At 39.4% G+C, this 17,151-nt stretch overlaps 1 protein-coding gene across 3 annotated transcripts in view; it reads left to right on the top strand.

The window, feature by feature from the left end:
• Nucleotides 1–7,837, top strand: part of slc4a2a (solute carrier family 4 member 2a) — a 384,353-nt gene extending 376,516 nt beyond the window's left edge. For all 3 annotated transcript variants that reach the window (XM_028803867.2, XM_051928815.1, XM_051928814.1), the window contains 3 exons: nucleotides 455–624; nucleotides 3,415–3,588; nucleotides 4,200–7,837. In XM_028803867.2, coding sequence (XP_028659700.2) covers nucleotides 455–624; nucleotides 3,415–3,588; nucleotides 4,200–4,280 — 425 coding nt within the window. In that variant the 3' untranslated portion in view covers nucleotides 4,281–7,837. The remainder of the gene's footprint in view (nucleotides 1–454; nucleotides 625–3,414; nucleotides 3,589–4,199) is intronic.
• Nucleotides 7,838–17,151: the final 9,314 nt, after the last annotated feature.

Genomic DNA, 17,151 nt, shown 5'->3' with positions numbered 1-17,151 from the left:
GATATCTGTGGTCCAAACAGCAAAGTTGTAACAATTTTTAACTTGCTGTATAACACTTTATGAAGTGTGTTAATTAGGAATGAGGTTTTCAGCAATGGATGCTTGTTCATTCTACCTCCTTCTGTATGCTGACACCATGCTGATTTAGTACTACATTCTGTGATGAAGAAGTTAATACGTGATAACTGCATGTCAGTAAGCTTAAGCCATACAATTCATTAAGAAATAAGCAGTAACATTTTGCCGATTCATTTTGGGATTTTTACTTTATTACTTGTTAAAGGTTATCAAAAATGTAAATGAATAATGTTATAAAAAAACTGAAGTTTCCCCCTCCCCAACACTTTCTCCCCACCTTGAAAAATTACACTGAGAGCTCCAAGCCAGTTCTGGGTATGTACTACTGCGCCTGAGTTTGAATCATAACCATCTTTCTTGTATTTCTGTCTCCCAGGTTTGTCCATTGTGATTGGAAATCTCCTGAAGCAGATCCCCATTGCTGTCCTCTTTGGGATTTTCCTGTATATGGGAGTGACTTCTCTCAATGGCATACAGTTATATGATCGCATGATGCTGCTGCTTATGCCACCAAAGTACCACCCTGATCACACCTACGTCAGAAAGGTTCAATTTCATCCTTCTGTTGTATTGCTACAGTGTTTAAGTTAAGAGTACAATGATAGGACAGCTATTTTGGGAGTTTCTCATCAGAGAGAGGGCTCTTATAGCCATGTAGCTAGGTATTTGGCTCAGTCTTTGGTAAATCTCCCAGGTGATGGAAGCTAAGGAGTACTAGCACATAGTAACAGCCAGTTATGATCCTAGTGAAAAGATGAATAGAGGAATTGCTTCAGCACAATGCAGGTATCCAAAAAGAGGCTTCAGTGGTATTCAAGTGATGGGGAAAACAAAAAAAACATTTTTTTGGAAATGCATCTTTAAAATAAATGCAATGTATGATCTCATCCAACCTGCATATCACATATTATTGAAGAATTACTGTAAAAAAAAAAGACATTGTACAGCATGTAAAAACAATACTAATTTCAATTAGGCTCTCTACAGGAAAGTTTTTCACTTTAGGTTGAAACATAGTCCTTTGACCCCTCCACTTTCAGATCTGTTTAGTCCAGTTTGTGTTTACAGAAGGCCAAGGCCTCTCTCAGCTGTACTGGGTGCAAAACAAGATCCAAACAGAACTAGGCACATTCATTCACATAACAAGATAATTTACTGTTACTAATTGACCTAAAGTAACAAGCACATATTTACATTGTGGTAAAAACCCCATTCACACAAGGAGAGAACATGCAAACTCCACACAGGTAGTGAATGGCCTAAAAAAATAATAATAAATAAAAACTCCATTGTCAAGTGAGTAGCCATAAGAAAACTGCTCATCCTGTCTGTTGTCACTTCACACTATGAACATGATTGGTTCCAGCAAACAGTTATAGTATACCTGTATGCTATTTTTGGCAAAGTAAGTTAGTTTTGGGACATTTTAAAGTTTAAGAAGCAACTGAGTTGAGTAAGTTATTTGTTTTAAAGCGAAATGGTCGATCTTTTGGATAAGTGAATGAAGCTTAACTTTTTGTTTTACTTGATAATGAGGCCACTGTAGACCAGTGGATAAAATCAACTTTTGTAAATTGAAATGTGAGCAAATATCTTCATTATACGATTTGATGAATAAAACAAAAGCTGCTGCTGTTGCCTGGGCATATGCCTGACTTTCAGACATGGGCATAGACACAAACACACACTATGCCCAGGCATACACAAGGCAATTGTAAAGTAATCATCCATTATCCCTTTATACTTATGAAGGAAATTCCGAGCGTGCATTGGTTACATTCAGGTGAATCCCCACATCTTGTTCATTCCAAAACTGTAGTGCACACTTGAACCATTAATCAGTATTGAAAAAGGGATTGCTATTGCCTGGAAAAATTATACTGAAAAATCAAAATACTCAGTTGCTATAAAATATTTTTGCCATTTCTTGTCTTCATATACAGTTAAGTCAATAAATATTTGGACAGACAACTTTTTTTCTAATTTTGTATTAAAAAAATGCTTTAGTTGCCTCATATTTTTATGCAGCCGTTTTGTTCACCCCACTGAATTAAAGCTGAAAGTCTGCACTTCAACTGCAAATGAGTTGTTTCATTTAAAATTCATTGTGGTAATGTACAGAACCAAAATTAGAAAAAAGTTGTCTCTGTCCAAATATTTATGGAACTAACTGTATGTGTAAACCGCTGACATGAAGGTGGTAAAGCTTTGCACATCAACCTTGTTAAAGAGGTGAACACAAAAACAGATTATTTAGTAATAACAAAGAGATGAATCTGAGCCAATTGCTCTATACAACTCTAAATTCAGAAAAAAGACACTAGCAGTTAAGGTTGCGTTGATGCCCACAAAGCCACTCACGGAGCAGGGAGGTCAGGACTCTTTTACTCAACAGAAAATAACTAAATCTGATGTCTCATCACACTGCTTCTACTCAATGGGGTAAGTCAGATTTGCCAACCACAGTTGCTGAACATGTTGCTGGACCAATGTCACTTTAAACGACTGAAAATTACTGCCCATGTCTCACTATGTGTCAGTCTTCCAGCACAGTTGAGCTCACCCCTTTCTGTGGCAGCCAGTAGTCTGCTGCCTCAGCCACAGTCCCTGGCTTTTTTTTTTTTTCCTTTTTTCCATTCAGTTGTGGTATGTAAAATATGAGATGTCTTAACAGATGAGCTTCTCTTCTGTAAGTGAAATCAAAAGCATCCGTGCATCTTATTTCTTGTTGCTACATTAAATTAATTGTACTACTGGTTGAGCATTCATTGATTTTTGGCTCTCATGCACACAGAAGCCCACCCCTGTGCCTAAAGACCAAGTCAAACCTGTTTGTTTTAATCAGAGTGATTCACAGACTTGTTGGAGTCGCTGGGTATGTTGCATTACACAACTGCTTCCAACTCTGTAAAATTGTTAATGAAGGCTTTAACTGAAAAATGCTGGAAATGTCTTGTAATATGATATGGCCTTTAGGAAGACTGTTGTTATGACATAGCCAGTAACTGCACATACAGTACTTTAGAGGTTAAATTATGAGTAATTAAAAGGTGGTACTTGTGCTAGAAAGATGGTATCTTAAGCAATTTGAAGGAGTCTGTAATGTGCTGCCTTCTGTCTGCATCTAGTAATTATACAAAATAGGGAAAATTTAATTCCAATCCTTACTTTAGTCTTGTAATTTATAAAGAATTAATTTAAAAAATGTTCTGTATATTTTTCGGCACAGAATTAAGTACCCTATTTTTTTTTTCTTTCAAGCAATTTGTGTAAATGATGGTATTCTTTAATAAACAAAACATGCTATCTATTAACAGCAATGCTTGCATCTTTTAGGTGCGGACCCTGCGAATGCATCTCTTCACTGGCATACAGATGGTCTGTCTTGGTGTATTATGGGCGGTCATGTCTACAGTGGCTTCACTGGCATTCCCCTTTCTCCTCATTATGACTGTGCCTTTAAAGATGTTTCTGTTGACACGCATCTTCACAGACCGAGAAATGAAATGTGTAAGTACAACTTCATATACAAAGTCAGCTAAGTTTCATTTCGGGGGAGCCCAAGGTGAAGCTGAAACCCACTTGCGACTTATGACTCCACATAAAAATGGATTGTGCCCAAAGCAGATGTTTAATTTCTTTCAAGGATTTTCTCCTTTTAATGTCAGTATTTATTTCAGCCTACTTTGTGGATTTTGATCCAGCGCATCACTGTTGGTTGTTCAGTTTTCAACTGTAGTATAAAGAAACTGAAGCAGAAGTAAATTTCTTCTTTGTCTTCTGGAGATCAGGTTGTCTTAGTTTTTACAAATGACATCAAATAACAGACCTGGCACCTTAGCCAGGGTTTGTTCATGCCTTACACCCAATACTTGTTGGGGTAGGGTCTAGTTTCTCCAAGATCCTGCTCCTAATAGGCGGGTAAACAAAAGGATGGATGAAACAACACACTGTACTGCATAACAGTGCCATATACAGTTTTGTAGTAGTGTATATAGTGCAGTAGTGTTGAAACTTCATTTAAGGCATTTAGCTGCACTGTGGTCTTTGCTTTATTATTAGGTGATGTTCAGTGTGTATTAGTAATGGAGTTCTCTGCTTTATCTCATTTTTTCACCTAGCTGGATGCAGATGAGGCAGAACCCACCTTTGACGAGAAACAGGGACAAGATGAGTATAATGAAATGCCCATGCCAGTTTGAGCTCCACACTTCATGGTTGACACTCACTTTCTGCCGGCTCTCAAAAATATGCCAAGGAACAACCTGCCATTTGGGTGGAAGGAAATGTTAGGAACAAGATGGACTCCAAAGGGTGCTTGCCTTCAGTGTAGGCATGGCTTGAGTGTCTACTGAACATCCTTCAAAGTTGGTGATTGATTGGCTGTCCTTGGCTGCACAACAAAGAAACAAATGTTTCCAGTGTAATTTAAAGCTTATTTAATGCCAAAATGAATTGTAAGGCTGAATTTAGAGATGAAGATGTAGAGTATCGATCCACATTTTTCTGCAGAGATTTGTACAACTGACATACGAAGACCACATAGGCTGAACTCCCCTTAGTTCAGTTCAGCTTAACAAAAGAAACCACAGTATCACTTTTTTCCCTGTTAAATGCAGTATTTTTTTAGACGATTAAACTGGTAACACTGGTGCAGATGCTGTATTTTTGGCCAGATACCAAATATCTATGCCCTATCAGGGTTTTAAATTTTATAATTATGTTGTGGGATGTCTAGTACACTTTCTATCATGTGTCATACCAACTGTGGTGTGTCAGGTGAAGAAAATGGAACTTATGGTAACAGTGTCCTCGTCTCATTTCTGTAATGGTGCAATTTTTATTTCTTCATGACACAGGGTTCAGAAATGAATGGGATGGATAGTAAGTGGGTTTAAAAAGATACACGCTGTAGAGTCAGCTCCTGCAAAAAAAAGTCCACATTATTTAAACTAGATGCTTTTATGTAAACACAAATAAAGAGAGAGGAAAACTTAATTCATTATAGATGGCAGACACATTTTTGGTTTGTAACTAGTGTCCTTGATTTTCATTAGAAGGGCAATGTCATTGGCTGAAGACGACAATAAAGACCACTTGTGGACAGTATGTTAGTTTAAATCAACTATGGTGGTCAGCTTCTTTCTCGTATTTCAAGCTGCGTCTCATTTGTGCTGTATTACTCTGTTATCATTCCAAGCCAAGCCTGCGGTTTAAAACACTGCATTGATTACACTACTTGGCCAGTTTTCACTCAAAACCTCATATACTCAAGGCGCAAGAGACGGTCTTTTCCGAACAGAACCTGCAGCCTAAGATGATAAGGGTAGGTTATGCTGAAACATCACAGCAAGTATACCAAAGAGCAGTGACGTGTTTGATATATGAAGCATGTGCTCAGTGGAGCAGCATGTTGAAGTCCACAAAAAATGGTGCCGCCCCCCCCCCCAACTTCCCAACCCTTCAGTTTATAATGTATTGCTGTGTTGCATATACAGTATATCATTACAGAATACCTCTAGAGCAGTGAAAGAAAAGAATGTTTTTGTGCACACAGTATTTTTAAGTACTCTTTGGCATGTACCAGTAATAAAAAAAGGTAATCAGAAATGACTGCTTCTTGATATGAGTGAGGAAAAGACGTGTTACAACCAATGAGTTTGTGCACTGAAACCACCTAGTGGTCTTTCGTTAGCTCGTCATCACCAAAATCACATTGAACCGTGGAAACTTCAGGACAGTCCTATTTAAACGCTGGCCTCAGGATGGTTTGAGTTACTCCCCTTCTCTACTTCTTGATATATAGGAGGTTGCATTTTCAAAGATGTTTCTTATGACACTGAAGCAGACAATCACATTTTGGCTGCAAGTCTTCCTTGGCCTAATACACTAATATAATGTATGCATCGAATATGCCAAGTTTCCTCAAAAGGCTAAAGTCGCTATTTTTTTTTTTTATTATTATTATTTTATTTTAGCTTAAATAATGGACACCCTTTAAATTTTTCCGGCAGTCCACCCCCTTGGGGAGCATATAGTGGCTGTCTATAATTTCCTTTTTACTCAATTCTTTTCTTAGTTGTTAGTAGATGTTCAGTCAATGTACATTAAAGAACAGTATAAGTAAATGAATCATTTACTGTTAGTCTTTGTGTCAAGCAATTTTATTTTGAAATGAAAATGCTATTGAATTGTGTTTTTCTTTCTATTATAATTTGTGCAGACCAAAAACATCAGCTTTAGGCTGGAAGAAATTTTTGTGATTTTACGTGGTACATTAAAAAAAATCTCTGGAGACCAGCTTCTCAGAGTTGAGGGTTGGTGTTCAGCTGCCATTTTAATTGTTATTAAAATTAACAGAAAAAAAAAACTCAATTGTCGCTACAGACTCAGTTTTAAAGTGAGTGATCTTTTCCGTTTGTTCAGGCAGATTGTGGGACAAATTCAGCTTCTGTTGTGTATCTAAATCTTTATTTTACATTGCGCATCTATGTGGCGACCGCTTCATCACTGGTTAGTGGACAAATGCAATACTCGCAAAACTGTTCAAAGGATAAAAATGCAGAAGAGAGCACAAATCTGAGCAAACAGAATATCAAACCTTGCACGTCATCGGTCACTGGCCAGTGGTGAATGTCAGAAGGGAAAGGGTGTGAAAGAAATGACTTTGCCTCTTAAATTTTTCATTTTGCAATAAGGCCTATGTAAATGTCAGAGAAGAGAAGGTTCTGATAGTAAATCACTCCTTTTTATATTTGTGTACTTGTGGTAGAACATAAAAAAATAAATGCTGCTTAATATGTTCTCTGTTAATTCTGTAGCACTTTATGGTTGACAACCGCACAATGAAAGAAAAATAAAGGACGAAAGTTGTGACTGCAGCACTGGAAAGATGAGCCTCACAAAGATTACCACCCTGTCAAAGTTGAACATGCAACGTAAAGAGAAGGAACACGTTGCAGGTCTTACTTGTCAATCACTAGAACTGTCTGCAATCTAAGTGAGGCCTTTATTCTGTATAAAGTCGACATGGTCAAAGTCTTGTTTTCATTTTGAGTATGTCAAGGACTTCATTCTCTTATTCCTCCCCAAAAAGTGGAAAGCTGATTCAGCATTCCACCAGCCATCACCCAAGGTGACATATAATGTTGTGTTTGGATATTTACTTCTTTGTCATTCTGCTTCACACTTAACTGTATGTGTTGCCCACCCAACCTCCGTGGGCACAAAAACACAATTATGTATCACTGGAATCCAAAACATGTTTAGCTCTCACATTAGGGTTCTTTCTTTTGTTTATCTCAGACCTGGGCTTTATAGTGTTAGTTTATTGTGTTTAATTACAAGCATTTTATCTGCTTACATGTATGGATATAAAAAAAATCAAGATGTCTTAAAAGTTTAACTGTATCTAATCAAAAGTATGCTTTTGTCAGCTCGGCATTTTATAAAAGAGGTGCCAATACGTATAAGAAGTGCTGTATGCCTAAGCGGTTGTGTTTTCTAGCACAGTAGGGTACGTTTGTTGCTACTGTGACCTGTTAGTGTGCCTTATACCACAGCTGTTCCTAACAGTCTGGGCTTTGACTTTCTAGGTTTTTTCCTGTTATATGAATCATTTCTAATTTACCTTTTCATAACTTAGATTTTGTAGATTTCTTGTAAGGTTGTTGGCTTCTTGCTAAAGCTGTTCTGTATATATCTATTTAAAAAAAATACAACAAAATGACAATAAACACATTTTCTATTTATTGGTCAATTTTTTCTTTTTCCTTTCTTTTAATACATACTAATGGATCCTTCCTTGGCTGTACTGTTTCACATACTATAAGGTAAGTCAGTCTGACAAATGGTGCACTGACGTACGAGTTCAGCCTGAGGTGTTGATAGCTTCAAGATGGTGACAGGAGGCTATTCACTGAAGTTCAGTCCCCTGTTTAATACTCTCATGTTTTATGAACTTGCAAGCTTAGCAGACTGCACACACTGGGATTCCCTTTGACTTGCACAGCACAAAATAGAGCAATTGCAACAAATAGAGAAATCCTGTTTTCCCCCTAGATGGCAATCTGTATTCGTGGAAAAGAAGGCTTCTTTCTGTCCATTACATATTCAGTTCTGGGTGAAAGTGGCAGATGCTGATCTCTGTATGCCCATGGACAGCTGTTTATTTAGAATGTGGTCAATTTAACTGAATACATTTTGAATTAATGGTCCACTGTTGGTGTTGGAAATGTCCTGTTATTTATCCAAGTCAGATGAGTTTTCAGAAGTCTTTAGGAAGATGGTAGATGCCATCAACTTGAAGTTTTACCTCCATGAAACCACAGCATCAAAACACAACTTGCAATCGAGGTTTAGTGCTTATTTCAGTTATTAGCACAAATATTTATTATGAAGAACTTGAGGAACAGTCTGATCACACATACTTTCTGACGTTTAGCCACATTTAAATGCTTATTAGGATATTTGCTGGACTACTGAACCAGTTGATCACTGGTACATTAATCGTTTGAGTAGACTGTAAAAGGAGAACTAAAACAGTATAAATACAAATAGAAACAAATATTGACTTTGTAATTTTATTTAATGAGCTTCTGTAAAAGCCAAACTTCTCCCTTGGAACAAAAACATTTCTCTTACCTACTGCCTGGCATCATTCTGTTTTCTGGGAATAGCTGAACAAGATTTGGGTTGGTCTGTCTGTGAGCACATGCTATACTACCCTCTGCTGGTCATCAGGGGAATAGCAGCCATAATGAGGACATGTGATGCCCAGATTGCACATAGCTGGCACACTCATCCTGCACCCAGATATTGATAGTCATAAACTGAAGTGTACCAGCAGCAGGTGAGGAAACAAGGTATAAGCTGCAAGACATTTATTAAGACACGAGAGCCAGTTACATGAAGTGAGCGTTCTTATAAAATCCTGTAAATAAACACAACTAAGGATCCTCCAGTCCTCTTAAAAGCCTCTTCTGGATTCAGATCTGGGGCCATATGCACAGCTTGGTCCTCTCCCGAGAGACTGGATCAAACACGTAAGCAACTTGCCTTCAGCCACCGTTGCTCAAGCCCCACCAACAGCAGCAGCTCTTCACACACAGTTCCACCACCTTCACTACCCCCTGGACTGCTCCTTACTGTCACCCGCCTTATCCTGCCTTCATTGCACCTTTAAGTTGATCAGCAGAACAGGACCTTTCTGCGATTTCTTGGAACAAATTTTGTGAAAATGAAGCTACAGATAAGATGACATGCATACTGTACATGTTTTCCATGCAGTGTACTAGATGCAAAAAATTCATTTCTTATATTTTCCAATGCATCAGAGTCAGCCGTGCAGACATATTGCAGACAATCGACTTGAATGTTGGTGGCAATAACAGCTGGTCTACTGTGGCAGCCATCCACCAGATTATTGTGAACTAGCTGTGCTACCTGCCAGGTTGAAATCTAACTAATCAACGGAGACCTCAGTTTTACTGTTTGCAGCGCAGCATGTAACGCATATGCCCCTGTTACATGCCTTTTGGGATGGGATTTGTAAAAGTAGTGTTAATAGTTATGATGTGCCATCTATTGGAATGACTGAGACACACAGACACTTATTTTTTTATTTAGGTGGATAAAATATACTTGTCGAGAAATTAAAGAATACTCGTTTATAAAATAATGCTCCCTTCTGATGCAAATCCTAGAGATGAAGTGACAAGTAGGTATTATCTCCCATTTAGCATTTGCTGGAATATTTAATATGGAGATTTTGCCAGTAATACACAAAGTATAAACGGCCTGCTGGTATGTTTTTTTTATTCATAAAACAATTCTGCTGACTTTTGTGTGCTTGCAAATTCAAATCAGAAAAATGTTTTAGTTTATGGCAGTCTTGTTGCAAAGGCATCCTAGTATTGAATGCCACAAAAATAAAAACTCACTCAGTCGACGAGAGAGTTGTGGAGGAGTCGAGGGCTACAGTGGAAACTCTCAGCTGCTTCAAATGGCTCAGGCTGCAATTATCCAATGAGCCTCATTTCAACCACAGCACTGTGGAGAATGGCACCAGAGCGCATGCCCAGTTTTAGAGCTTTACCAATATAATAAAGCTGAATACCAGGAGCACATCTAGCAGGGGATCTCAGGGCAGAGCCGGTGGTGGGATCAAAGCTGCACCCCTTTTTCTTTCAAATCAACCTTTTTAAAACTTCACATCACAAAATCCTGTAAGAAAAGAATTATTTAATTTAATACATTAAAAATAACTCATTTCAGGGTTCACAAGCACATGTAATATTTGACAGACATTTTACTGATTAATGTGCTAGGAAGGGGCTGTCTGTGAGGACAATGGACATCTCCCTGGGCTTGCTCTCGCCACTCTGCTTTTCTTCCACTACCCAAAGTTGTGAATACAGTGGACATCAAAACTCTACAAATCCTTATTTAAAACGCAGCCTTTTGCATAAAGGCTACAACCTTGAAACCAGAACCTTTTAAATAAAAAATACAATAATCTTTAGGAAGAATAAAATGTGCTCATGTTTAACTTTTCATATTCCGAATCATGTACAAATTTGATGTGCATTCCACAGAAGTGATTCTCATTAGCCCTAAAGAAATATCGACTGTTCCTTTTGAGTTTCTCTGAAGGTGTCATGGCTGTATGATGTGATTATAAGCATGATGCATAAGGATCTAACAAATGATCTATCGGATCTTACTGTTGAGAGGATGAGAGCCAGCAAAGAGCCTCGAAGTTATTAAATATGTCATGGAAAACTGTAAAACTCCTCCATAAAATAGTGGTAGGAATACAGTACTCCCCAGGACTTTGTAAAGATCAGGCCACCCTTCTAAAATTGTTCATCTGGTATGGAGAATCCTCTTTATGGAGACTATCAAGAGGCCAATGCTAACCTTATAGGAGCCATAGGAATTATGGCAGCAACTGCTTGCATACAGCAATTCTTCAATGAGGAGTTCGATAAAATATTAAACTGCTGATGTGCAGTTAGAAACCTAACCAAACCACTGTAAGCAAAGAGTGCTTCCACAGTAGCAGTTAAAGGAGACACACACACGTGCAACCAAAACATAGAAAGTTTCAATTATTTGTCCCAAAAATTAATTTATTTTACAATTGCATGTTTTGCAAGTTCATTTAAAAGGTTAAAAAAAAAAGGTCTGATGTGTGTGGTAATTTCAACAACGGTGCACAGATATTTTCACATCCACCCTAAATTACATAAACTGGTGGCTTGGATTGGGCCCAGAATAAGTAAATTAAATTATGTGTATCCAGATAGAGACTGATGTCGGTCCAAACAAAATCAGATATCAAGGGAAGGAAAAATATGCATCTTTTCCATTTTTTCCCTAAAATTATCAGAAATGTAAGTTGCACCATTTCTGAGTCCAAAAGTAATGTGCATCTGAATATGAAGTGCAGGTGATAGACAGAAATTAACTGGTGAAGAGATGACATCAAAGTAAAAGCAGGGCAGTGTGAGAAACTAATGATGCGACTGCTTGCTGCATAACTGAGATGGCATTTACTCCATTAGTTCAGTATTTTGCTATAGCAAAGAAAAACTTGAACTTTCACATAATTTTTTAGTGTTTTTTTTTTTCCTTTTTTCATAATTTTTTATGAGTACATATATAAATGTTTGGTGCATTTATTATCAAAGCAAGGACTAGGAAATGTTACATAATTCTTGGTAAAAATGTGAAAATTAACGAAAACATCTTTACCAAGTGACGCAACGTTCAGTTGTCTGGGAATAGGAAAGCTGAAGAAAAATCCAATCACAGGCCCTCAGTCTGTACCACCACTAGGTGGCAGCAAATAATTAACGAAATCACCGCTCTAGCCTTTCAAACGGAGAATTCGCGATCGTCTGTTTATGCGGGCTTTGGGGATCAGTTGAGAGATTTGCTTTACATAACGCCAGTACACGAACTATTTAAAGCGAGATGGTCTGAAAATACCAGTAATCCAACTGATTGATGACTTGTGGGAAGCCCCAGTGGCAGAAACTGTTAAATGTTGCAACTGCTCATTTGCCTTCAAAGACAATAAAGAACTCGATTTGCACAACTATTTGAATTGACATTCAGACGTCTGGACCACTCAGTGCACCAGCTGGCGTAGTGACAAGACTAATGCTCGGGGCACATTGATGCAGACCACTGAGGCTTTAGTGTGTTCTGGCAGGGGCGGACTGGCCATCAGGGCAATGCCCGGTGGGCCGCGGACTCTGGTCTGGTCATGGGCCGGCCGTTTCATGAAATACATTTGGTACTGTTTGACATTAAAATTAAATTTTCTAAACTGCTAAACATTATCTGTCCGGTACTGCGATTTATATAGTCCTATATAATATACCGTATTACGTCATCAAGTTGTTTTAGTTGTCGGTACACAACGCTGCACCGAAAAATTTGGTCACAACTGCCTTTTGCCGATTTCTGTTTCGATACCGTACATTTCGGTTAGCATATACATACATTATTACAATTTATTTTATCTCATATCTAGTATTTGAATTCTAAGGTACTAATAATTAGTTTAGATTATGTATTATGCATTTTATTGTTCTCTGCTGCTACAAGGTGCTACTCCGGTTGAACCTCTTAACTGATGCTTACAAGAGCAACGGGCTTGCCAACAACCTACTGCTAACGCTGCCTGGGTCGCAACTGCAGTGTGAAAGATCATTCTCTGCCTTGAAGAGAATCAAAAGCCGCCTGAGAAGCACAATGACGCAAGAACATCTTGAGGTGTTTATGTTGGTGTCTGTGGAGAAAAGTATCCTAGCCAAACTTGACGCTAAGTGTTGATGATGATGATGTGGCTGCTAAAAGCAGCGAACTGCGTAAGCTACTAGCCTACTAGGGTCCTGGCACTTGAACATGACATTGACATGTACTCCAATAACGTGTAAGCCGAGTTACTACATTTTTATTTTTCATTACATTTTATTTCTGAGCATGTCATCAAATTTTAAGTTGTGACTAAACAACAGTTTTGATAAAGTTCATATAATAGGCACATAGCAAGTACTGAGCCGTGTACTCATCACAAATTTGAAGAAAATTACAATCATAATGGGCCCAGTGGGTCGACCTTGTCACCTCTCACGTTGAAGGATGCCCGGGCCGGTTTTGAGACCTAGTCCGCTCCTGTGTTCTGGAATGATCGACATACCAAGCCAAGAGGTGACCCATTATCAGAAGCATTAGAATTAAGCACAGTTTCCTCCTCTTCGAGCTACTGGTGAGGCTGTCCAAAGTGTTTTTAAGAACTTGAGCATCTTTGTAAATGGCTATTCTTAGGACTTCTGCAGTCACATTTTGACACCATTGAACTTTTGACTTTGCGACAGAACCTCAAAGTGGCAGGGAGATACGGGGGTCATCATCAACAGGAACAACATCAGACCAGAACATGTTGAGATTCATTCATAATGTTCCTGTTGCACATTATAAGTCTGTAGGGTAGTTATTTCTGTGTTTGATTATATTTTCAGTCTCGTTTCCATATTTGTAAATGTGTGCAGCACTCCCACCTTGAACATATGAAGTCTTTAAATAAAATAAATTGACTTGACCTAAAATGCAATTTAATCAAACACACAACACTTTCTGGCTTTCTCACCTTTGCCTTAACAATACATGGCCAGAGAAGCATCCAGAGTTATCTGTTTAGCTTCCTATTTGATTTGGTGTGGTCTGAACTTTGGTTTGATTTGGTGATACTTTAGGCATATTGATGTGTTCACGTAGCACGAGGCCAGCATGCAACTTTCAAAGAGGTGAAGAAAGAGGACACTGGCCTCTAGTTACAATTCTAACGGAGGTTTGGCCAAGTGGGATCTTTAATATAACATAATAATAAACGGTTCAATAGTAAGCAGCTTGGACTCATCGCAGTTTTGTTTCACTTAATAGATACCATAATGAGGATGCTGAAGATAGACAGAGGTAATGTTGGCCACAGTGGTGAAATGGAACAGCAAACATGAGCAGAAGCAAGACATTCCAAACCAAGAAATCATGGCTCCTTCATACTCTTCATGTGCCTTCCTAGTAAATCAAGTACGAAAAATGAAAGAAAAAAAAACAAACAAAAAAAAAAGAACTTCCTTTACTCGCTGGTTGGTAAAATGATCCATTGAATATATGCTACACTGATCCCTCTCCCACTTGGACAGAGGCAGTGGTGCAGTAAGAATTATGTTTCTAGACTTCTCTAGCGCCTTCAACACCATCCAACCTCTGCTCCTTAGGGACAAGCTGACAGAGATGGGAGTAGATTCATACCTAGTGGCATGGATCATGGACTATCTTACAGACAGACCTCAGTATGTGTGGCTCGGGAACTGCAGGTCTGACATTGTGGTCCTCTTCAGCCTATATACATCGGACTTCCAATACAACTTGGAGTCCTGCCACATGCAAAAGTTCGCTGAAGACACTGCTATCGTGAGCTGCATCAGGAGTGGGCAGGAGGAGTAGTATAGGAACCTAATCAAGGACTTTGTTAAATGGTACGACTCAAACCACCTACACCTGAACACCAGCAAAACCAAGGAGCTGGTGGTGGATTTTAGGAGGCCCAGACCCCTCATAGACCCCGTGATCATCAAAGGTGACTGTGTGCAGAGGGTGCAGACCTATAAATACCTGGGAGTGCAGCTGGATGATAAATTGGACTGGACTGCCAATACTGATGCTCTGTGCAAGAAAGGACAGAGCCGGCTATACTTCCTTAGAAGGCTGGCGTCCTTCAACATCTGCAATAAGATACTGCAGATGTTCTACCAGACAGTTGTGGCGAGTGCCCTCTTCTACACGGTGGTGTGCTGGGGAGGCAGCATAAAAAAGAGGGACATCTTACGCCTGAACAAACTGGTGAGGAAGGCAGGCTCTATTGTAGGCATGGAGCTGGACAGTTTGACATCCGTGGCAGAGTGACGGGCGCTGAGCAGGCTCCTGTCAATCATGGAGAATCCACTGCATCCACTGAACAGTATCATCTCTAAACAGAGGAGCAGCTTCAGCGACAGACTGCTGTCAATGTCCTGCACCACTGACAGACTGAGGAGATCGTTCCTCCCCCACACTATGCGACTCTTCAGTTCCACTCAGGGGGGTAAACGTTAACATTATACAAAGTTATTGTCTGTTATACCTGCATTGTTATCACTCTTTAATTTAATATTGTTTTTATCAATATGCTGCTGCTGGAGTATATGAATTTCCCCTTGGGATTAATAAAGTATCTTATCTATCTATCTGAATGGCTATGGGCAGTTGTGTTGACAGTGGCTTATTGGCCTTCATGTTTTCAGCAAGTTTTGAAGTAGTTGGTTGTACAGCAACATGGTTCATTTTATGAATTAGAAAATTTAAGTAGTCAACATGCAAAGGCAGGATTGATGGAATCAGAGTATTAAAGTCACTTTTTAGTAGCAGTAATACCTATTAAATTAGTTGGCCGGAGAAGAAGAGGGGGGAGACGTGTCCGGAGGCAGGAGGAAAGAGGAAAGTAAAGAGAGTGGAACTGAGGGTAGGAACTTTGAATGTTGGCAGTATGACTGGTAAGGGGAGAGAGTTAGCAGATATGATGGAGAGAAGGAAGCTTGATATACAGTATTGTGCGTGCAAGAGACTAAATGGAAGGGGAGTAAGGCCAGGTGGATTGGAGGTGGATTCAAATTGTTCTATCATGGTGTGGATAGGAGGAAAAACAGAGAAGGGGTTATTCTGAAGGAACTACTAGTACGTCAAGAGTGTTTTGGAGGTGAAAAGAGTGTCAGACAGAGTAATGATTATGAAGCTAGAAATTGAAGGTGTGATGATGAATGTTATCAGTGTATATGCCCCGCAAGTTGGGTGTGCAATGGGTGAGAAAGAAGATTTTTGGAGTGAGTTGGATGAAGTGATGGGCAGTGTATCCAAGGGACAGATTGGAACAGAGGAGATGAGGAGGTGATGGGTAGGTATGGTGTCAAGGAGAGGAATGAAGGTCAGAGGATAGTGGATTTTGCCAAAAGGATGGACATGGCTGTGGTGAATACGTATTTTAAGAAGAGGGAGGAACATAGGGTTACGTACAAGAGTGGAGGAAGATGCACACAGGTAGATTACATCCTACGCAGAAGAGTCAATCTGAAGGAGATTGAAGACTGCAAAGTGGTGGCAGGGGAAAGTGTAGTTAAGCAGCATAGGATGGTGGTCTGCAGGATGATATTGGAGATCAAGAAGAGGTAGAGAGTGAGGGCAGAACCAAGGATCAAATCGTGGAAGTTGAAAAAGGAAGAATGCAAGGTTGAGTTTAGGGAGGAGGTGAGACAGGCACTGGGTGGCAGTCGAGAGTTACCAGACAGCTGGGAAACTACAGCAGATGTGGTAAGGGTGACAGCAAGAAGGGTGATTGGCGTGACATCTGGACAGAGGAAGGAGGAAAAGGAAACCTGGTGGTGGAATTAGGAAATACAGGAGAGTATACAGAGGAAGAGGATGGCAAAGAAGAAGTGGGATAGTCAGAGAGATGCAGAAAGTAGACAAGAGTACAAGGAGATAAGGAGCAAGGTGAAGGGAGAGGTGGTGAAGGCTAAAGAAAAGGCATATGATGAGTTGTATGAGAGGTTGGACACTAAGGAGGGAGAAAAGGACCTGTAACGATTGGCTAGACAGAGGGACTGAGCTGGGAAAGATGTGTAGCAGGTTAGGGTGATAAAGGATAAAGATGGAAATGTACTCACAAGTGAGGAGGGTGTTTTGAGCAGATGGAAAGAGTACTTTGAGAGGCTGATGAATGAAGAGAATGAGAGAGAGAAGAGGTTGGATGATGTGGCGATAGTGAATCAGAAAGTGCAACGGATTAGCAAGGAGGAAGTAAGGACAGCTATGAAGAGGATGAAAAATGGAAAGGCCGTTGGTCCAGATGACATAACTGTGGAAGCATGGATGTGTTTAGGAGAGATGGCAGTGGAGTTTTAAACCAGATTGTTTAATGGAATCTTGGAAAGTGAGAGGATGTCTGAGGAGTGGAGAAGTGTA

The sequence above is a fragment of the Erpetoichthys calabaricus genome, chromosome 6 (genome assembly GCF_900747795.2).
Source record: "Erpetoichthys calabaricus chromosome 6, fErpCal1.3, whole genome shotgun sequence".
Classification (NCBI taxonomy): domain Eukaryota; kingdom Metazoa; phylum Chordata; class Cladistia; order Polypteriformes; family Polypteridae; genus Erpetoichthys; species Erpetoichthys calabaricus.
This window is presented reverse-complemented; position numbering and strand designations above follow the sequence as displayed.